Source organism: Zeugodacus cucurbitae, chromosome Y (genome assembly GCF_028554725.1).
Source record: "Zeugodacus cucurbitae isolate PBARC_wt_2022May chromosome Y, idZeuCucr1.2, whole genome shotgun sequence".
In the NCBI taxonomy this organism is placed as follows: domain Eukaryota; kingdom Metazoa; phylum Arthropoda; class Insecta; order Diptera; family Tephritidae; genus Zeugodacus; species Zeugodacus cucurbitae.
This window is the reverse complement of record NC_071673.1, coordinates 5,639,047-5,662,812: the sequence shown is the minus strand read 5'-3', so window position 1 is coordinate 5,662,812 and position 23,766 is coordinate 5,639,047. Positions and strand designations below refer to the sequence as shown.

The window sequence follows — 23,766 nt, the reverse complement described above, 5'->3', positions numbered from 1 at the left end:
AATTTTGAATCTGGCAGTACTTTTTTAGGCGAATAAACGGGTTACCATGCATCCAGAAGAAATGCGGACTAACAGGCACACCCGTCACTTTACTAGTGGACACTGGATCCACAAATAACTACATTAGTAAGAACTGTAACATAGGTAAGTCAGTATCAATAAAACCATTTAGAACAAAAACTCTACATGGCTATTCGGTTATACATTCAAAAAAAATGATCACAATGTACGGGCATCACTTAGTATTCTTTGAAATAAGCGAATTAAAAGAATTCGACATAATCTTAGGTGAACAAGGTCTCAGATTAATTAAGGGAGAGATTAACCTCTTTGATTATAGTTTAAAGTACCAGAAGAAAGTATCAGGAAAAAAGGAACCTTCATTAATTATAATGCCAAGTATGAGGAGGAAATTAAGGAAATAATGAAAGCAAATGAAAATATTAGTGACACCCTACCCTTCACAACTACTATCCAAGCTACAATTAGGACGCAAACAGAATATCCTATTTGGACAAAACAATACCCTTAATCCGTGGCAGACCATGACTTCATCAATAAAGAAATAGATAGGCTTTTAGAAAATGGAATAATTCAGCCGAGTAAAAGTCCGTACAATTGCCCTATTTGGACTGTTCCGAAGAAAGGATTAGACGGAAATGACAGACCTAAACGAAGAATGGTAGTCGACTACCAAAAACTTAACGCACATACTACTTATAAACGATCGCTACCCTATACCTGATATTAATATGACAGTTCAAAATTTAGGTAAAGCTAAAGTCTTCTCGACAATCGATTTAGAATCAGGATTCCATCAAATTTTAATAAAGGAATCCGATCGCGAAAAAACCGCATTTGCAGTGAATGGCGCAAAGTATGAGTTTGTTAGGATGCCGTTTGGACTTAAGAACGCACCCTCAATCTTTCAACGATGCATAGACGACAATATGCGACAATATATCGGTAAATTTGCTTACGTTTATATAGACGATGTTTTAATATTTTCTTCTACGCCTGAAGAACACATAGAACATATTCGAACTATAGTCAATGCACTGCATGAAGCTAATATGAAAATTTCGGACGAAAAGTCGCATTTTTTCCAGGACTCTGTTGAGTTTTTTGGCCACATAATTAAACATAACAGAGTAACGATTGATCCAAGAAAGATTCAAGCTATAAAAGAGTATCCATTGCCAAAAACCTTAAAAGAACTCACATCATTTTTAGCTTTGGCTAGCTACTATAGGAAGTTTGTAAAAAACTTCGCACAAATCACTAAACCACTAACTATACACCTACGAGGTGACTCAGGAATGATTTCAAAAAATCAAAGTGCGCGAGTAGAAGTAAAGTTCGATGAAGCGGCAATTACTGCCATAGAAAAAATAAAAGATGCTCTGCAAGAACAGGTAGAACTTTACCAGCCGGACTTTACCAAACCATTTGAACTAACTACCGATGCCAGTAACCAAGCAATTGGAGCAGTTTTCTCCCAATTTCGCCAACCTATTGCTTTTATTTCTCGAACGTTAACCGACACTGAAAAAAATTACAGCACAAATGAAAAAGAACTTCTTGCAATCGTGTGGGCGCTACAGAAGCTCCGCCATTTTTTATACGGCATCACTGATTTAACCATTTATACTGACCACTAATCACTCATTCATTCTATTTCGGAAAAAAACCCGAATACCAAATTAAAAAGGTGGAAGAATTTTATTGAGGAATTTAGTCCCAAACTTGTCTACAAACCTGGTCACCAAAATGTAGTAGCTGACGCACTCTCCCGTCAACAAATCAAAAATACAACAGATTGTTCTCAACATTCAGCACAAAGCTCTACAACTGACCAAATAAAGAGGGTGAAACAACCTTTGAACTCATTCAAAAATCAAATAAAACCTATTCTAGATCCTACAAAAGAGGCAATCGACTCCCAAACCACTTTTCCAGGTAGGACGCGTCACACATTTTATTACAAAAATAAGCAAGATTTTTTAACAAAATTACAACAAGTAGTTAAACCCAATGTAACTAACGCACTAAGAATAGATGAAGAGTTAATATTCCACTTTAAGGATGATATTATTTCCCACTTTCCCAATTGTACCTTTGTGATAGCACCAAACTTACTAATTGACATTACTAACCAAAACGAACAATTAGAATTAGCAGAAAAAACACAAAGACGTGCACACCGAAATTATAATAAAAACAATGTGCAAGAAATATTGCTTGAATAGTTGTATGTATATATGCTCTACCGACAAATATTCGAAGTATTGCTATCTCCGAAAAATTCATACTAATGCAAACTGTCACGAACATATTGAAGAAATACTTACACAAGTGTATCCAATTGCAAAACATCTAATGACTGATAACGAAAATGTATTTATCAGCAACATGGCAAAGGCCGTTTATACTCGACTACATATACAACATACTGCCACACCATTAAATCACTCGACAACTAACGCTCAAGTAGAACGGTTGCACAGTACGTTGATTGAAATCAGTACGAGTTTAGCTAGTGAAAATAGTACGACTCCAGGTGAAGAACTTTTTAACGCCATCCGACAATATAATTCTACAATTCACTCGTCTATTGGACTCAAACCTGAAGTAGTTTTCTTTAATCGCGAAAAGTATACCGAGATTAAAGAAATCCTTCAGAACAATCAGGAGAAGCTATTGCTATACCACAACAAAGGACGAAGAAACATCACTTATAAATCAGGAGATATCATATATTCCAAAACAGATCGTAGGAATAAAATTGCTAAACGATATAATCAGCACAAAGTTAAGGAAGATCGCGGGGACACTATCCTTACAACGGTAGGGAAAATTATTCATAAAGACAACATCCGCAAAAAAGCCACACAATGCGATCCGAGACGGTATTAATTAATCTATTTTTATTATTTGTTATATCCCATTCTGATCTAATCACAGATTTTAAATTCAAGAAGTATGTTTTAACAGAGACCGATCCAGTCTACCTATTTGAAAATACGTATTATCTGTACCACGTAGCAAACTTGTCAACTATCCTAGGTCCATACGAGAATATCATGAAATCCAAATACGTTACAGGAAAAAAAGAAGAAATAATTTTTATTAATAAAATTGAGGCACTTAAGACATTGCGTATACCTTCTAATCGTAGACTCAAACGCTCATTAAACTTTTTAGGTTCTATTCCCAAATTTGTCACCGGTACTCCTGACCATGACGACCTTATAGAGATCAAGACAGGACTCAATCAGTTGATAGAAAACAATAATCAACAACGGAAGATTAACAGTCAATTTGAAAAAATACTAGAAACACTAGATCCAAAGTCAATTACTGAAGAATTAATTATTACAGAAGTTTACAAGGGATAGAAACAATCACGAATACCATTAATTTTGCTAAAACAGGAAACTTTTATTCTGTTACTCTCAACCTCAAAGACATTCAAGAAATTGCCTCCATAGAAGATTTTAACATACCCATAATTAATATTTTAGAATATCCTGATATTCATGTATGCATGTACAAAGATGCTATAATTACAATATACAAATATCCCGTGATAAATAACCGCTGTAAATTATATAACTTAATACCTTTAGCATACAAACACGGTAAAGTCCGATTAGACTCTCAAGTTGTAAAATGTGAAGCAAATTTCAAAAGAACTTCCAAATGTAAAAATTATCTGGGATTAAATATTTGTAAACAGGAGTCTCCCGACAACTGTACCATCCCATTGCTTGAAAATAACAAGGCAAAATGTAATGTTATTCAAGAAAATAATAGACCACTTATTGTGTTAGATCACGGAAATATAATTATTGATGGAGAACATCTGTGGAACGGACAACGTGTTAACGGTCCAAACCTGTTACAATTTAATCACAGTACTAATTTAGATAATAAGATATATTTCAATCACGATCAGGAAATTAAAGATGTGATTCACGCCCACCAAGATGAACAATTAGAAGTTCTAAAAATATTAATCTCCAATTCAGATTATACATTTTCAAATATTCAAAAAATGTATAAATACATGATTCCTATTGAAGAACAACCAGAAAGGTCCATATTGTACCTAATACTTATTGTAATAACTTTAGCTTTATTAATCTATGCTGCTGTAAAATTATGCGAATGTTATCGAGTACATTTAGAAGAGAAAAAGGAACGATTATCCCGCCAAACATACGAGATCGAACTTCGGCGACTCCAAACCCAGTTGACTTGAAATGAGGACATTTCATCTTAACACAGGGGAGAGTTAAGGAACGTTTCATTTCTCAAATAAAACCAAAACATCTCTTGTTTATATCGAACCACGCATAAACAAATAGTGATAAGCAATTCCAATATATGGTGTGAAATAGATATGGTATGGTGCAAAGTAGATACAAAAGTGACTCAATTGTTATTAACTCGCGCCTAGATCTTAAAGGGTGAACCCCACGATTGTAATTGAAATTAAATATAATACGAAACCGCTTAAAATCCGTGTTTAACTCTGCCACCCGCCAACACCCAGAATAAAATAAAAATTGGTGAACGTGCAACAATTTTGATTGATCGTTAAAGACAAAGTAATTCTTGGTATTGCACAGCGTCTATTATTAAAATTTGTATTGCCTCTTTCTGTCATATACAAAATTTGCTTATTTTGAAATTTTGAGCTATGAAAGTGAAATTTGGAACAAATGATTGTTCTAAGAAGAGGCATATTTGGATGTAATTTTTTTTGGGAAAGTGGGCGGGGCCCGCCCCCTACTAAGTTTTTTGTACATATCTCGTAAACTGCTAAAGCTTTATAAATGAAACTCTCAAGAGTCTTCAGGCATTTCCTTATATAGTCCAAAAATGGAGCAAATTTATACTAATATTATAAAGCTGAAGAGTTTGTTTGTTTGTTTGAACGCGCTAATCTCCGAAACTACTGGTTCGAATTGAATAATTCTTTTTGTGTTGTATAGTCCATTTATCGAGGTCACGCTGCGACCAATAGCGATAGAGCGAAGACACGTTGGTAAATGTGTAAAAAACGGGGGAAATTATTTATCTTTGAGGGCTTCCGTTCCTTGCGCTACCAAAGCGGTTCAATATACACAAAAGTTATGTATGAAAGAATTATTTCTCTTTTAATGATCTAAATAAAGTCCGTGAGTACCGTTTTTGTGATAACTAATATACTATATATGATGATATATATAATATATTTACATCAATAAATTGCGAGAGTATAAAATGTTCTGTTGCACCCAAACTTAGCCTTTCCTTATTTGTTTTAGTATTGAAATATACGTGGAAGTCCAGGAAAAAGTAAACAAATATTGAAAATTTGCTAGAAAGATAATAATAAAAGAATTATATTAAACTTGACAACAACGGCGGAACAGATAATATTGATTTTGGCAACAATACGATTTTAAAATGGCATTGCGTTGGCTCTCGCATCTACTGGAATTGCTGCAACGTTACTAGAAGTTGGACGAACGGCACATTCGGCACTGAAGCTTCCGTTAAACATGCAAATCAATGTAACACCTGTTTGCAAGGCAAGCTGTGGCAAAAGTGTTGAAGAATTGTAAACTGATAGTATGAGATAAGTGCAATTCTCTAGACAGAACAATGAAAGATCTGTGGAATAATAATCGTCGCTTTGGTTGCGCAATGATACCGTTAGCTGGCGATTTTCTACAAATACTTCCTGTTATTCCAAAATCAACATGAACGGATGAATTGAATGTCTCAAGTGAGATTTGTGTGTTGAATTTCTATTTTTTTTGGATTTGCTTGATAAACAACATTTTTTGTTACATTGAAAAAAAAAATGTAGAAAAATCGCAACTAAATGCTTTTCAATACAATCTAAATTCAACTTTCTTTTCTTTTCAAAACAAATAATTTCACTCAGGGCAAAGCCTGTGGGGTCAGCTAGTCAGATTATAACCATGCCCACCTCAAATACAAAGCTTCCGTTGAAAACTACTAAAAACGATTTAATTCAGTACGGAAAACCAACAGAAACCTTAAATTTCATTATAAAGAAGCTACAGAAGCGCTGCACTCAAAATGGTATACAAAATTTTATATTTAATTTGGTTCCGCCATAGATGGAAAAACATATCTCCGAAACTACTCGACCAATTGCAATGAAATTCAGTTTGTAATATTTTCCTTGCATCCCAATGATATGTTGTGAAATGGGTTCACAGCCACGCCTACTTCCTATATACCAGAACTTTGCAGATTATCTGAATCGTTGACTTTACCTGACATATCGGAACAAAATTTTGCATAAATGCAGCATTTATAGTGTGGCATCGCTCTTCTAAAAATCGTCGAAATCGGACCATACATTTTCAAGGCCCCATATATCGAACATGAGGACGTCAGTGCTTCTACTGTTTTTTACCGAAAATATAACTCTCTCAGATATTTTAAAGAAATTCGGAAGGAATATCTTTCTTTTAATAATAGGTCTCCGTGCCTAAAATACGTGAAATCGGGTCATAACTTCACCTAACTCCCATATACCTAATATTAGGGTTTCCAACTTTCAATGGACTTTATACCATATAGTATATGTCGAATATGTGGGTAAAATTGTGTGTTATATTAATAAAATTAAATAAATAAATTGCGAGAGTATAAAATGTTCGGTTACACCCGAACTGAGCCCTTCCTTACTTGTTATTTAAATTATACCGCGGTCGGGAAAAACTCTTTCTGATACTACAGTTTTTGGGGCAGTGTATTTAAATTAATTTATTCTGCCAACTCACTGCCATCGTCGCTGCTTTGATACGCTGATACATGCATCGTTTGGACGTGATCACGCATCACATTGCATTGCCGCTGCACTTGCTGTTTTTTTCGTTGAAGTGCACTCGGTATTGTTTGCGCACACCTTCGTGTACCCAACGAAACATTTAACGCGGTTCTGCCATTTTGTCACAGCTTCGTTGCACCAAAGAAAATCCAATCGCAAGTATTCAAATATTATATTCGCATTAATTACTCGTCGTTATATCTTCAATCTAACATTGTCTTCAAATAAATATACAATTTATGAGCCGCATTTTTCGTAAGTTGTAGAATATTTTTAAAATGTCTTTGGAAGATCTAAATTACTTTCATCAACCGAATACAAATGCCGTCTTGGCATTCTCGAAAGGATAGATTCAGAGGATTGCGGACGTATGGATCTTTAGGAGCTGTATATTACAACAAAGTATATTATTCAGTCACAGGTTACTGAAGATTACAACACCACATAGACAGACACCACTTGTGAACCTCATTCAACGGCAAGTACTCTGAATATCAAAATTTTATAACATCCTTTCAGCAAATTATTGATCTAGTTTGTCTAACATAGAGAAATTTAATCATTTACGTAACTGTCTCAATGGACCGGCATGCCGGCATTAGAAATCATTGCGTTTCAAGTCTCTAATGCAAATTATTCGAAGGCATTGGAGAGACCTAAACTCGGTACCATAACACAAATCTCAAATTTTTAGAAAATATTTCTTCGGTATTCCATATTTCGTCAATTTCTAAGTCTAACGGTAGTATCGTATAAATTTAAGATTTGACTTCGTCAACACAATATTCCGTTACATCGTGGCATTACGTCAGATTCATCAAATTCTACTTCTACATCTGCTGTTCACACACACATGAACAATTGGTCGGCGTTTGACAACATTATCCTTGCCACAGCAGAGGTTTTAGTTCGCGATGTTTCTGGAAATTATCGTCTTGGTCGGCTTTGCTTAGTTCTTGTTCTCAAGTGAATTTCATAACTGATGAACTTTCACAAAAGCTGATGCATCCACGCAGCAAACACAACATTGAGATTCAAAGTATTGATAAGTCCTCTATCAATATAAAGTACAAAACTTTTACTAATATTAAATCGCAAGCGACAAGTTTTGAACTTCCTCTCGATTTTGGTATTAATTCGCACTTCGCCTATCATCTGGAACTGGAAATAGATACATCTACTTGATACTTTCCACTAAACATTGTACTCACTGAGGTGAACACAGGCCAACACTCAATTTGCTTCTTTTTTCAGCTGATTCTAGTTAATTTGGGCACGCTGAATTCAAATCTGTAATCAGTCTCTATCAGATCTAGTAATTTCATGATATAGCTTATAATATATTATAAGTGGAGGGTATTACTTAACTTATGACCTCAAAAAAATACTTGGAGGGTATAAAAAAGTTATATCATATAAACTAGAGCTGATAGTGACAAACGGATTACAGATTTGAATTCAGCGCGCCCAAATTAACTAGAATCAATTCAAAGAAGCAACAATTTTTTTTTAATTTTGTCGGGCTGTGTAATCAATTCAATAGATCAAAGAAAATTATCTTACTTTTGGGAACGGAGAGCTTCTTTAGTTTACTTTCTGTAGAACAAATTAAGCTTGGTAATAATCTTCCAATTGTAGAGAAAACGCGTTTCGGGACGATATCGAACGAACACCAACATGCTTAATACCAAATGTTTTTTTGCATGTGAGGAGTCCATAGATGCAAAATTGTTGCAAATAAAGGGTGATTTTTTAAGAGCTTGATAACTTTTTAAAAAAAAAAAACGCATAAAATTTGCAAAATCTCATCGGTTCTTTATTTGAAACGTTAGATTGGTTCATGACATTTACTTTTTGAAGATAATTTCATTTAAATGTTGACCGCGGCTGCGTCTTAGGTGGTCCATTCGGAAAGTCCAATTTTGGGCAACTTTTTCGAGCATTTCGGCCGGAATAGCCCGAATTTCTTCGGAAATGTTGTCTTCCAAAGCTGGAATAGTTGCTGGCTTATTTCTGTAGACTTTAGACTTGACGTAGCCCCACAAAAAATAGTCTAAAGGCGTTAAATCGCATGATCTTGGTGGCCAACTTACGGGTCCATTTCTTGAGATGAATTGTTCTCCGAAGTTTTCCCTCAAAATGGCCATAGAATCGCGAGCTGTGTGGCATGTAGCGCCATCTTGTTGAAACCACATGTCAACCAAGTTCAGTTCTTCCATTTTTGGCAACAAAAAGTTTGTTAGCATCGAACGATAGCGATCGCCATTCACCGTAACGTTGCGTCCAACAGCATCTTTGAAAAAATACGGTCCAATGATTCCACCAGCGTACAAACCACACCAAACAGTGCATTTTTCGGGATGCATGGGCAGTTCTTGAACGGCTTCTGGTTGCTCTTCACCCCAAATGCGGCAATTTTGCTTATTTACGTAGCCATTCAACCAGAAATGAGCCTCATCGCTGAACAAAATTTGTCGATAAAAAAGCGGATTTTCTGCCAACTTTTCTAGGGCCCATTCACTGAAAATTCGACGTTGTGGCAGATCGTTCGGCTTCAGTTCTTGCACGAGCTGTATTTTATACGGTTTTACACCAAGATCTTTGCGTAAAATCTTCCATGTGGTCGAATAACACAAACCCAATTGCTGCGAACGGCGACGAATCGACATTTCACGGTCTTCAGCGACACTCTCAGAAACAGACGCAATATTCTCTTCTGTACGCACTGTACGCATTCGTGTGGTTGGTTTAATGTCCAATAAAGTAAACTGAGTGCGAAACTTGGTCACAATCGCATTAATTGTTTGCTCACTTGGTCGATTATGTAGACCATAAATCGGACGTAAAGCGCGAAACACATTTCGAACCGAACACTGATTTTGGTAATAAAATTCAATGATTTGCAAGCGTTGCTCGTTAGTAAGTCTATTCATGATGAAATGTCAAAGCATACTGAGCATCTTTCTCTTTGACACCATGTCTGAAATCCCACGTGATCTGTCAAATACTAATGCATGAAAATCCTAACCTCAAAAAAATCACCCGTTAGAAGATATCGCCACAAAGCCAGACTTGTGGTCACATAAACAACATAGCTGCGAAAAGTTATATAATGGCACCGCTTGGGTGAATCATATAACACAGCTTTGCGATGATTTAATACGCCAGAACATCGGCTACAGCAGCTACCTATGGTCAAGAAACAATACGTATATGTCGTGGACTACGTGGACGACCTGCTGTGTGGATCTGAAATCAAATTCAAGATCGTTTTATGTTTTCATTTCTACCAAAGCAGCTATCAAACGAAAACATCACTGAAAGGCTAATACTATCTATCGCTTCGTCGCTCTTCGTCCCACTTGGATTACTAGCACCAGTAATCGTTACCTCTAAAATTATACTTCATGAGATGTGGTTGTTGAAACTCAAATGTGATGAATCGGTTCCACAAAACATCACATCGGCGTGGACAACATTCATCAACAATCTCTCGGATCTACCCTCTGTTAAAGTTCCAAGGTACTGTCTATCATGCAATCTTTACAAATACATGCATTTTGTGATTCTTCAATACGTGCTTATGTCTGCGGAACATATACACGCAAAATTGACAATATTGGTAATATTAGCGTTCGTCTTTTTACGGCAAAATGACATGTAGCACCAACTAAATAACACTCACTACCAAAATTGGAACTTTGCGATGCATTACTACTTTCTCGACCATTCGCAAAAATTAAATTAAAAAACCATTAAAAATAAAGCAAGTTATCTATAGTTTAAAAAAAGATATAGTTATTTTACTCTTTTTGAGCTGGCAATTCACATAAACTCATATACAATAACTAACATTTTTTAAAGAAATTAATTGCGATTGCAACTTCTTGTTAGTAGTCTGGTCACTCTCTGTAGCGTGTTAAAAATTGAATTAATCTTTCCAGCATTTTAAAGTCTGTACCGGTACTGCGGCTCAGCTTCTTTAACCCCGACTTTTAGGTCTTCGACTGTGTTAAATTGTCGTCATTTAGCATAAACTACTCTTGATTGAGAGTAGTGAATTTTTTTATATCTGAACAACAAATTGCGGAACAATGAATTGCGGCATTATCTTGTTAAAAAATACATTCAAGGCCGCATAACTCTTCTGTTTTCTCTACTATCAAGGTTTCTAACAAACCTCGATAGATTGACTAGTTCATTTTTGTTGGAACCCATGCCATTTCATCGCTAAATATTATATGAACTTTGACCATTCTGAATATGGTTTTCGGCAAAGCTCATACGCTAAGCTTTATGAAGGTCAGTTAACGGTTTATTGAGGAGATAACATGGTCAGATTATTTTAGTATTTATCGTACATGTCTGCTCTTTATTAGCAAATGTAATGTGCCACAATTTCTATCGACATATTTTTTGAAGTGAAAACTTCTTATGGCGCGTTGGGCACTTTTGTAGGTGAGCATTTTCAGCCGTTCTCGCGACAGATGAGATTTTACACAGATATACTCCGCGTGTATTCTTATAATATATGTATACTATACTCTTTGCATGGGCATTCGTTCGTGCTCTCGCGACAGATGACACATACCTATATGTATACTCAGGGTGTATAGGTATGCGTTTGTACAACAAAGAGTACCTCCTCAAATCGCTGGTCCATATACCAGATTGTAAAAATCAATAATTAAATGAATTAATTTTTATATGAAGAACTTGATTTAACGATGTCCAATGATCGCAATCTTAGCACAACAAAATACAAAACTACTATTGATGCATATATATATATAAGATATATAAATAGATTTAAATAAAAATTGTTCATTTCATACTTTAGTTACCATAGACCTATTGTTTCAGTTTTAAAATTTGATGAAAATCTTGATAATAATGATGAAAATGCTGATAATGATGATGTAAGAGTTGTTGAAATTATGGATAAGAATTGATAAATTTTGTATTTACTATTTACGAATATTTACTCACTTCTTTCGAATATAGTTTCTATAGTATTATACTTCATGTCCATTCAAAAAGTGCCCACATTTTTTATGTACAATTTCTCATACACGAGCGCACCTAAAAATGCTTACCCAAAAAAGTGCCCACCGCCCATAAGTTCAAGTTTTCACTTCTGGCTGCACTCCCGGAATGCAACCCCACTATTTTTTTTTAGTTTCTAATCTAATTATTCCCCGTTTTGTCGTGGCTATACCTTAGTGCTTCGGTCATACTTCATGTTTGTCTATACGTCCGAACGAGTGGAATTGTGACTTCGTAGCTGAGCACGAAAGTTAATATACATAGTGAGAATTTTGTCACATTAAATTTTTCATTAGTTCATTGAATATGCATTTTCGTGCGTCTTTATTCATTTTCAATATATTAATAATAAAAGAAATATATTAGAACCTAAAAGTATTCAGCCCTATCACGCAATTCATCGTTAACTGTTTTTTCGGAAAAGTTACGAAATTGCTTTCATGCAATTCGATTATCTTAAAAAGTAAGTTAGAAATTCGTAAAGTGACATTCACAGAATACATTCGAATCGTCAAATTCGGAAGTTTTTTTAAATTATTCTACGACGCGTTTTTGCTAACGGAAAATTTTAAGAACATACATAAAAAAGAAGAAATAAAGCAAAAAAAGGTTGAAATGTAAGTTTTTACTGAATTTAAGTTAATTGGATTTGTTAAGAATAAAATATATTTCAATTTGATTTCCACAGGTCTAAAGTAATAACCACGAAACAACAATATGCGCTTTGCTTGAACTTTTGCAGCAAAAGCCCGAAATGGCGCAGGGTTTTTCAAAGTGTCCTAAGGAAGAAGCAGCGAAATTTTGGAGTAAAGTAGCCGATGAACTCAACAGTGTAGGCCCCCCCCCCCACTAAAGACATTGCAAGCTGGAAGAAGGTAACGTATTACAGTTCTTTTAATTATTGAAACTAAAAGAATAATTTATAGATATATTCTATAATTTATTTTTTAAAAGGTATGGCTGGATTGGAAGGCATATATAAAACGGAAATTGGCCGAAAACAAAAAAGAGCAGTCAGCTACTGGTGGCGGTCGAAATAGACAGCACCATTTCAGCGAATTGGAAGAAGCTGTAATCAAATTAACTGCATTAGAGACAACCACTAACGGCATACAAAACACAGTGAGTGTGGGTTTATCTATGTCAGTTGACACTGATAATGAGGCCGAGGCCGATATATCGCTACCTTCAAGTTGTAGCCCTGCACTGCCAAGACGCAGTACTAAGCCCCCAGAAACAAATACAATTGATTTAGTAAAAGAACAACTTTTACTTCAAAAAGATTTTCAAAAAAAAGGTTTTTGAAAAGTTAGATGACCTTTCATCAGATATGCGTCGATTATGCGACCTAAAGAAAGCAGAATTGGAAGAAATCGGTAGGCATAATAGAGCAATGGAAAGTTTAATTGCTGCAAAAAATTCTATTAAGCAGCAAATGTTGCAAGTGGAGCAACAAAGCTTACATTATCAGAAATATTTAAATAAATAAAAATGTAATCAAACCTCCAAAAATATATCGTGTTAAATTTATTTAGTATATTATATTCGTGTAAGTGTTCTACACATAGTCTGTCTTATCTGCGAAGCTTCATCATTATAAGTTGATGAGATGATATCATCATTTTCAGAAAAATTATTTGGTTCTGAAACATTTTCTAAAGCTTCATCAGGTACACGAAACTGGATGCAAACATTGTGCAACGCTGCCGCAACATTAACGATTTGAGATGCCTTCCATGGCTCGTAGTGTAGTTCACTAGCAGTCATAAGACATCTAAATCGATTTTTAAAAACACCGATTGTTCTTTCTACAATATTTCTCGCCTTTGCATGTATTTTATTATACTTCTCTTCCGGGCTTCCTGAGGAAGGTGTTCGAAAAGGTGTCATTAACCATGGTTCTAGGGCATATCCAGCATCTCCTAAAAATTGTAATTTTGAAAGTTTGTAAAGAGTTATGACAATTTTAATACATATGTATATATGTATGTAAGTTTAATACCCAAAAGCCAAGTATTTCGTTCCCCATCGAGGTACTTTTTCTCAAAAAAATAACGCGCACTGCTAACATTCCATATATGGGAGTCATGATTGCTCCCAGGATACTGAGCGTTTACATAACGTATTTTCATATTATTGTCGCATATCTGCAAAATATTTAATAAGAAGTTTGACATGTGAATTTGCTACCTTACTTACAATCATGGCATTGATACTAAAGTATCCTTTGCGGTTATGATAGAGAAACTTATCTTTTGTTGGAGCAACGATTTTAATGTGTGTACCGTCTACACACAAAATCGCACCTGAAAATCCGTATTTCTGATAGAAATCTCTCTTGGCTTGTCTTTTTTCATCGCTACTTAAATTAAGATTTATCCACTGAGGGCACAGATGGGACTGAAGCGATGCTAATACATCTTTTAAGACGCAACAAAATGTAGACTGAGCCATTGGAATATCGAAGTCCTTGGAGTAGGCAAGGTAGCCTCCCTCAGCAAAAAAACGTAAAACTGAAGACAAACGCTGAAGTAAAGATATAGATGAAGTCCTTGAAGAACTTGCATTTCTCTCAAGAACGCCGAGGACATACGTAAAGGCCGCCTTATTTAAGCGAAATTTTTAACAAACCTGTTTTGAGAAACTCCTTTGAATAAAGTATAACTATTTTTATACAACCTGAGTATGTACGTTGTTTCGCCTAACTCCAGAGGGTTGCTCAAGTCCCTAAGTGATTTTCTTTGAAGTTTTAGATCGCGGCGGGTGCTCTCTCGTTCTTCCTCCATCAGCAAAAATACATACGTCAGCGAATACATTTTTTTGTTCATAAATTCAACTATATCATAAAAGTTTTCAGTTTTCTTTATCAAAATATACAAAATTTTCTCAACCCAGCTGATTTCGAAATGTCAAAATCCAAAATTTAAGTATGGTAACAAAGTTTCGAGTTCACATGGATTCAGTGATAGCAAATTATTCGTATTCGTAGCGAACATTCGTATTCGTAGCTTTGCTACGATGGATTGCGTGATAGGGCTGATCAACTTTACTGTCATTAAATAATTTAAAACATTAAACGTAATACACAATATCCACGAACAAAACAATTCATTTGCCTAGCGGCAGTTTTACTTTGATCATATTCGTTCATTCATTCAGCTATACTCTTGGTGTTTTGTGGTAGTATGGCTCATTTTGGTTTAGCTTGACTGAATTATTGACTCATGAGACAATTGAGCACTTCAACGAAACGTATCAAGAGAAACTTACTCATTATTCATACTCTCGCTTTGTGTGCTGTGGGTAAATGTGTTTTAGTGGATATTAGTGTTTGATGAGTTTTGACTTATATGCACTAATACTATTTTTTATGTTACTCAACCAATGACTCAAAATATGGAATAATTGCAGTTCTCTGACATACACTGCGTGTTTTCTTATAATATATGTATACTATACGCAGTTTTTGCATGGGAATTCGTTTGTGCTGTTGCACTGAGTATAATAGTTTTGTTCACATAACGATTGTTTGTGTCACCAATAAATATAAGAGTTAGATATGGGGTTATATATACACAAATTATCAGGATGACGAGTGGATTTGAAATCCGGATGTCTGTCCGTCTGTCCGTGCAAGCGATAACTTGAGTAAAAATTAAGATATCTTAATGAAGCTTGGAATATAGGTTCCTAGTTTGTATATAACTCGCAAACCAATAAAGCTATATAAACCAAACTTCAATTCAATTCAATTTTGAATTCTTTTGATTCGTTCACTTTATAATACATATATACATTAGGAACAAATGAAGATAGCGGAATAAAACATTACTTGTGGAAAAATTGTCAAAATCGAACCATGACTTTTCAAGGCCCCTGATATCGAACATGAAGAACTCAGTGCCTAAAGGTAATTTTTCACCGAAAATATAGGTAAATCCCTCAGATATTTTTATGTAATTCACTCCCTCTGAAATTTTTTCTTATAACAGTTTCTCTCTGTACCTGAAATGTTGTCATTCTTTAGTTACCATAGACCTACTGTTTCAGTTTTAGAATTTGATGAAAATCCTGATAATAATGATGAAAATAGAGTTGTTGAAAGTATGGATGAGAATTGATAAATTTTGTATTTACTATTTACTAATATTTAATCATTTATATAAAACCACTTTCTTCGAATATAGTTTCTATATTATTATAGATTCATGTCCATTCAAAAATTGCCCACATTGCTTAGATAAACTTGATTTTTATGTACAATTTCAAAAAAGTGCCCAATGCGCCATAAGTTCAAATTTTCACTTCTGCCTGCACTCCCGGAGTGCAACCCCACTCGGTTTTTTTTTTATCAGCCACGCGTAAAAATAAATAGTAATTTAATACGTCACGATTACTTGGCAGATTTAAATCTTTTAGCAAGCCAATATCCAGACTGCGAAGAACACAACACCCGGAGTTCATTGAAATTGTATCAATTTCTGAATTGGTGAAGTCAACTGACATTGCAGACGTTTGTTTATTCAACGATTGCTTTTTTTTGTTTTATGCTCAGCCACGTGAAAAAAACAAATAAGTTACAAAAGCCTACTATTATTGCATTAATTGTTTGGCATGCTGTTATTTTTAAAACTATAGGTTTTTGAGTACAATTTTATAAGTGTTTTTTATTAATGTTTTCTTATTATATTACATTTTACACTTTTAATTGTAGATTAAATTAGTTTTAATAATTTTAATTTAAGTTTTTAGTTACAGTAGGTTGAAAATAATCTTTAGTTTTTTAACGAGGTCTATCTTACGCTATGGTTATACTGAGACTGAATTCGTTTTCTTTTTCAGTTCTTCTTTTGTCGTCCGTGTTAGTGTCCGTATCGGCGTCTCGTCAAGTTCGGTCAGTCTGTCAGGGTTGTAATAGTTAGTATCAGTATTTCTGTCCGCTTCTATGTTCCCTGCCTACATTCGGCCCTCCTGACGCTTCATTCGGCTCGAATGATGACTCTGGCTCAACTGAAGGTGTCCACTTCTTCATATACTCGGCGATTGAAATGGTTGGACCTGGTCCTTCGTGGTCACCCACCTTCTGTACCTCGTATCTTCCGTGTGACAAAATTTTATTAATTTTATATGGACCTAGGAATTTTGGCTTTAGCTTTAACCCTGAACCGAATTGTGTTCGCTTAATGGCTACTAACTCGTTAATCCGGTACTTAGTTTCTGCTTTTCGACCTTTATTAAATGTTTTGCGGTTTTCCGCTTGTATTTTACCGATATTCTCCTGCGCTTCTTTACGTATATCTTCTCGGTTTTCATTAATTTCTTGTATAACTGCCTCTTCTAATAACTCACTTAAGTTAGGGTCAGTACCTACTCGCATTTCAATACCCGTTAAAAGCTTAAAAGGTGTATAGTTAGTACTTCTTGGTGGACTATTGTTGATTGTTTGCTGGATACGCTCGATATGTCTATACCATTGACCTGGGTTTTCTGAACATAGCTTAGACAACATTGGTATTATGATTTTGTGAATACGTTCTACTTGCCCGTTTCCGCGCGGAACACCCGTAGCAATTAAAAGGTGTTCGATGCCTTCCATTTCGCAATATTCTTTAAAACTATTTGAGGTGAAAGCAGTACCACGGTCTGATATAATACGTCTAGGATTTCCAAATATAGATGCTTGGTGTTTTAACTTTTCTATTACTAAATCTGACGCATTAGTTCTGGTAGGGTATAGCCAAACTAATTTTGAGAAAGCGTCTACTACAACGAATAGGTAGACGTATGACTTAGCGGTCTGTTCCATTGGACCTAAATGATCTACATGGTAAATGCCTAAAGGTCTATCTTCCTTTTGTATGGGTGTAAGAAACCTTTCCTTTTTTCCACTTTTGCTTTCTCCAATTATGCATTTTACACAACCTCGGACTACATTGGTTACTTTGGTGTTGAGTTTGGGAATATAAAAAGATTTTTCTACGACTTCTTTGGTTTTATTGATAGAAAAATGTCCCTGCCTATGTGACATCTTAATTATTTCATCCTCCATAGTTGACGGAACAACAATAAGTTCCTTAATGGGATCCTTGCGAAGAATGCCATGCTCGAGATAAAAGTCTTCAAAATTACTTTTTTCTAAAGCTGTACATACCGCTTTATAAAGTGATCACTCTGTTGGGCTTGTTTCAACCGATGTACTACAGTGTCTTCTAAAATCAAACATGATATCCTACTTAAAGCGTCTACGTGTCTCATTTTCGATCCGTTGCGATGCTCTATCTGGTAGTCATAATCTTGAAGAAACATGACCCACCGTGATACTCTTACCGGAATGTCCCGTTTTTTCATCGTCATAGTAAAAGCATTACAGTCTATGATAATTTTAAATTTTAGTCCCATAAGATAAACTCGCCATTTTTTAAGTGCTTCTACTATTGCTAACACTTCATGCTGGTATGAATGATATTTTTGTTCACACGGTTTACACTTTCTACTCATATACTGCACGGGATGGTATTCTTGATCATCTACATCCTTTTGCATTAGTATAGCCCCGTAGCCATACATGCAAGCATCCGCATGTACTTCAGTAATTGCTTTAGGATTGAATAACCTTAGCACAGGTGCTTTTACTAAAGCTGACTTTAGTTGCTGAAATGTTATCAATTGTTCATCTGTCAGTTCAAATTTCGAGTCTTTCCTTAATAGATCAGTAAGTGGTTTGGCTACTACAGCGTAACCCTCTATAAACCTTCTAAAGTATGATGTTAAGCCTAAAAAGCGTTGCAATGCTTTTCTGTCATGTGGAAAAACAAAATTTGACACTGCTCTTGTTTTTGCTTCTGAAGGTCTGATAGTGCCGTTTTCTACAATATAACCTAGAAAGTCCACCTTTCGTACCAAGAATCTACATTTACTCCATTTAATTTTCATGTTATATTCTGAAGCCCTACCTAAAACACGCTTAAGTTTACGAATACCTTCATATACATCCTTAGAGGGAATAATAAGGTCATCCATATAAACCACAACTGTTCCGTCTTACATCATATCTCTCAGAGCCGCAAAAATAAATCGTGAAAATACCGCCGGTGAATTATAAATTCCAAATGGAACATAACAAAATTCGAATTGGTCATTGGAGGTTACAAATGACGTATACTTCCTTGAGCTATTCTCCACGGGCACGTGAAAAAAGCCGTTAACTAAGTCAAGTGTTGTAAAAATATGCGCTGCCTGGAGTTTTTCAATTACATCGTCTATCAACGGCATTGGAAAATTGTCTCGCACGATTTTTGGTTCAAACGTCTGTAATCGCAGCAAAGTCGTTTGCTGCCATCCTTTTTGGACACGATTATTATGGGTGATGCATATTCTGATGTACTACGTGTAATGATACCTTCCTCTAACCACTTTTCTACTTGCTCATCTACAAATATTTTGTCGGCATACGACATACGTCTCGGTCTTTCATAAACTGGAATAGCCTCGCTTGGTTTATAGCTGGTAATGAACTGTTTTACAATTTTAATATCGTCTTCCTTTAAGTGTGACAAGTCTATATCTGGTTCAGTTGTTTTATCATTTCCCGATATTAGGCAAAAGTCTTTAAATTCTTCCAATAGTCCATCATTCAGATTTTTCTTTTCTTCAATATCTTGCAATCTCGTGTCCATTTTTTGTAACAAAAAATTCCCATTTACTATGCTCTTCTGTTTAAATTCTACCAAATCTTCTGAAACAATTAAGTCTACTTGTTTGAGGATGTTATTGCCAATGATTGCCGCATATTCCATATCTCGTTCTCTAACCACATGAAAAGTTACATCAATTTCCAACTCGTCGACATGAACCAGAATAGTAAAACTACCCAATGTGTAAAGCACACTACCGCTAATACCCCTTAAGTATCGCTTATCGTTGTTTAATTCTATATTTCCGCCCAAAATTAATATATTATCATATCGTATTAAAAAAATATCGCATCCAGTGTCGATTAAAGCCGAAAAGGTTACACTATTATAAGTCAAGTTTTTAAAAATACATCTTCCAATTTCCTGCGTTTTTTGAACCCACTGATTTGTTATTGTATTTACTCTACCGGTTTCCGTTTTGAACGTGAGTTTGGTGCCTTGACAATTTGCTGCAATATGTCCCGGTTCACCACATTTGAAACATTTAAATCGTATCTGCTTACAATCCTTTGCTATATGAAAATTATTGCCGCATTTAAAACAACATTTGGTCACTTCTTTTTGTCCGCCTTGATTTTGCGAATTAATTACTTTGACTCTGGATTGTTCAAAACTAGTCGCTTGCTGGCGGCCAGCCCGAACTTTTTCGTAAACCCGTATTTGCTCTTTTAAATCGAATAATGTTTTTGCTTGATATAAATTACTTTTATTTTGTCGTGTCAGGAATACCGTCTATGAAATATTCAATTAGACTTATATCATCTATTCTAATCTGCTTACCTATTTCTATGAGACTATACAGATATTCTTTAAAATCTTCATTTTCATTTCATCTTCATTACGATTTCGTAACATACGGTGTACCTCAATGGCTGACACTACCGTACCAAACTCTGATCGTAAAGCCTGAACTAAGGCTGTCCAATTACTGACGCCCCGTTGGCTGCGTATAAATAGTTTTGCTGCACCTTTTAGTAACTGTTTCGCATATATAAACTTTTGTAATGCGTTCCAGTTAACTGCTTCTGCATTTTCGTTGAAATCTTCTAACCATTCCTCGACTGAAGGAGAACCCGACCCACTAAAGGATGTTAATGAATCCTGTATATCACGCAAAGTGAATAGTGTACGATTATGTGCTTCAGGTTGATTTTCGCTTGAGGGCGTTGAGCCTGCATCACCGTATTCGGAGTCTTCATTACCCTCGTCATCAACATCTACACTTTGGCCAAAATATTCAAGAAGTCGGTCTTGTAATGTCGTTTTTCGTCCCGTAATTGTGAGTCCTAGCTCAGACAACTTTTCCTTCAGTCCATTGACAGTCAACGTTAGAACTTCGTCGCGATTCATTTTAATGATAAAGTCGTAAATATTATATTTAATTCTAATCTCAACGGTAGGTAAGTGTATATGTGTTTACAAAATTTAGAAATGTTTAATGTGTACTGATAAAGAAAATATTTATTATTCTAATCCTACTCATCTGCTTCAACAGCAACGCTGTGTCCACCGACGCTTCGAAAAATTTCTTATGGCTGGCAATAAGGACATCAACATTTGGCATGCAACTCAACGCAGGCGTAAGCGATTTCATCAACTGCAACTCTGCTACAATTTTCCAACGATGCTTGCATGTACTTAACAACAGCAACAACTTTAAACGACGTTGTGCGTTTGTACCTTACTTAGCATAGACGCCGTTTTTTCAAAAATGTCTTCATATATGTACGTTTGTACATATGTACGTAGCGTTACTTCGCCACCGACAACAACGTTTGGTTAGCAACACCAACAACTTTACAACTTTTGAACGACGCTGTACAATTTTTCAAAATTGTCTTCACATATGTACATTTGTACATATGTACGTAGCGTTATTTCGCCACCGACAACAACGTCACAACTTTTGAACGACGCTGTACGTTTTTTCAAAATTGAATACGTATGTAATATGTACATATGTATGTACATATGATATTATGAGCACTGTTCAGTCACCGCAGCGCAAACGCACCATCAACGAGAGAGGAAAAAAAATTTTGGATTTTTTTTTTGTTTTTTTTCACACAACTATGTACAGCTGCATTATCACAAGTCTTTCAATAAAATAAATTGTCGTTAATGTATTTTATCATAATTATCATTTATCATTTTGCATCATCACAAGTTTTTCAATAAAATAAATTGTCGTTAATGTATTTTATTTATTATTATTATAATTTTTATTTTATTTTTTTGTTTTTTGAGTTTCACATTTTCTTTGTAATTCTTTGCAACAACTGATTATTTTATGATACACTGTTCGCGAGGAATAGATTCGCATCCACCTGAATTCGTTTTCTTTTTCAGTTCTTCTTTTGTCGTCCGTGTTAGTGTCCGTATCGGCGTCTCGTCAAGTTCGCTCAGTCTGTCAGGGTTGTAATAGTTAGTATCAGTATTTCTGTCCGCTTCTATGTTCCCTGCCTACATAAGTATGATCTCAAAATCTAAAACCGATATGTGCGAACTGGGAATTAATTTTATACCCATTATTTCTTGGCAAAACTTTCTTAGAATTTTCTGTAGTTTCGCTTTTGCTAGCCGCTTTATGCGCAAAAAATTTCGACCCGCCCTATTTTATACATATTATAAAATGAACGAATCAGATGGAATTCAAAATTGAGTTACATGGGAAGTTTGCATTTTTCATCCGTGTTGTCTGGGTGTCAAAAAAATATTATATTACGAATTTCATTGAAATCGTTCCAGTAGTTCCAGAGGTATGGTTTTTGAATCATAAGTGGGCGACGCCCACATTCCATTTTGTAAAAAAATCTGAGTGCACCTTCCATTTCTCATTTTTTATGTAAAATTTAGTGTTGCTCACGTTTTTCATTAGTGAATTAACGCACTTTTAGTAATTTTCAACATAACCTTTGTATGGGCTACCTTTTAATGGCTAAAAGAAACGACTGCAGAATTTCAAGAATTTGTATATCTATAATTTTTTAATTCTATTTACATTCTTTGTTTTAGTTGTCGAATCTTCTCCGCTATTGATTGAATGAAACTGATACTGAAAAATAAACATGTCAAGAATTGGCAATTAAATAAATAAAAAACACAGTTTTTTACAATGAACCATTTCTTTTTATAACCATAGTAATTTCCAAATTTGTTTAATTTCCACTTACATCTTTGGTTGCAGTTGTCGACTCTTCTTCATCAATATGTGGACGTAACTGAAACTTAAAATGAAATATAACAATAATTAGCAAATTCAAAACACTAAATTTATAATATGAAATCAATAAACTGTTAATCATCATAATTAACCAATTAACGCCCAAGCCGAAACCGCGCATGTCAATTAATTTTAGTTGTTATTTATTGTGTCATAAGTAGTAGAATATGAAGTTTTCAAAAAAAAAAAATTAACAAATTGCAAATTAGTGGTAAAATTCTGCAAAACAACGTCGTTCATGGCAAAACGTTTTCAAACATTGTTGACAACGCCAGCGTCCTCGGCGAAATTCGTTCTGGACTATGACCGCTGTTTTTGTGCCCAAATCCACAATTCGGAAAATGTTACACATTTGTAATTGCTTGGCTTATTAAGCTTTTAAAAATAAAATTAATTTAAAAATTATTTTACGTGGCTTTACGAAATCATGCCAACAAGAACTGTACACAAGCGTGTACAGCGGGCGGTAATGAGTTAATTTAAAAAGTAATAGTCGTCTACATTGTACCACCATAAGAATACAAATATGAATATTATTGAGTTTAATAATCTTAGTTTTATTCGATTTCTAGTACCGGAAGACAACATTGTCAAATAAAAGTATTTATTTAAATATCACTAAAATATTTTAAATATCAGCAAATATTTTATGTTGAAAATCAGCAATAAGCGCTAACATCTCTTATTAGATGTCTGGTCTTGACATGTTATGATCCAATTTCAACAATTGGAAAAATTGTTATAGAAACAAAATCGAATAGTTATTACTTTTCTCTTTTTAGCTCCCGAATAATAGTAATGAATGGAAATCATAAACTAATGCTTTGATAAAATTTGGTACTTTCCTCATTGCATTGGAGCTAATGACGGAAAACATGTAAATATTATGAAACCCCCTGAATCTAAATCTTATTTTTTCATTAAAAAAAACATTTCTCTATAAT

At 34.8% G+C, this 23,766-nt stretch overlaps 1 protein-coding gene across 8 annotated transcripts in view; it reads right to left on the bottom strand.

The window, feature by feature from the left end:
• The window catches only part of LOC128923552 (protein rtoA-like), a 2,411,103-nt gene that overhangs the window by 531,708 nt on the left and 1,855,629 nt on the right, over nucleotides 1–23,766 (bottom strand). For all 8 annotated transcript variants that reach the window (XM_054235822.1, XM_054235824.1, XM_054235823.1 and 5 more), the window contains one exon: nucleotides 22,773–22,826. In XM_054235822.1, the coding sequence (XP_054091797.1) occupies nucleotides 22,773–22,826 (54 nt within the window). The remainder of the gene's footprint in view (nucleotides 1–22,772; nucleotides 22,827–23,766) is intronic.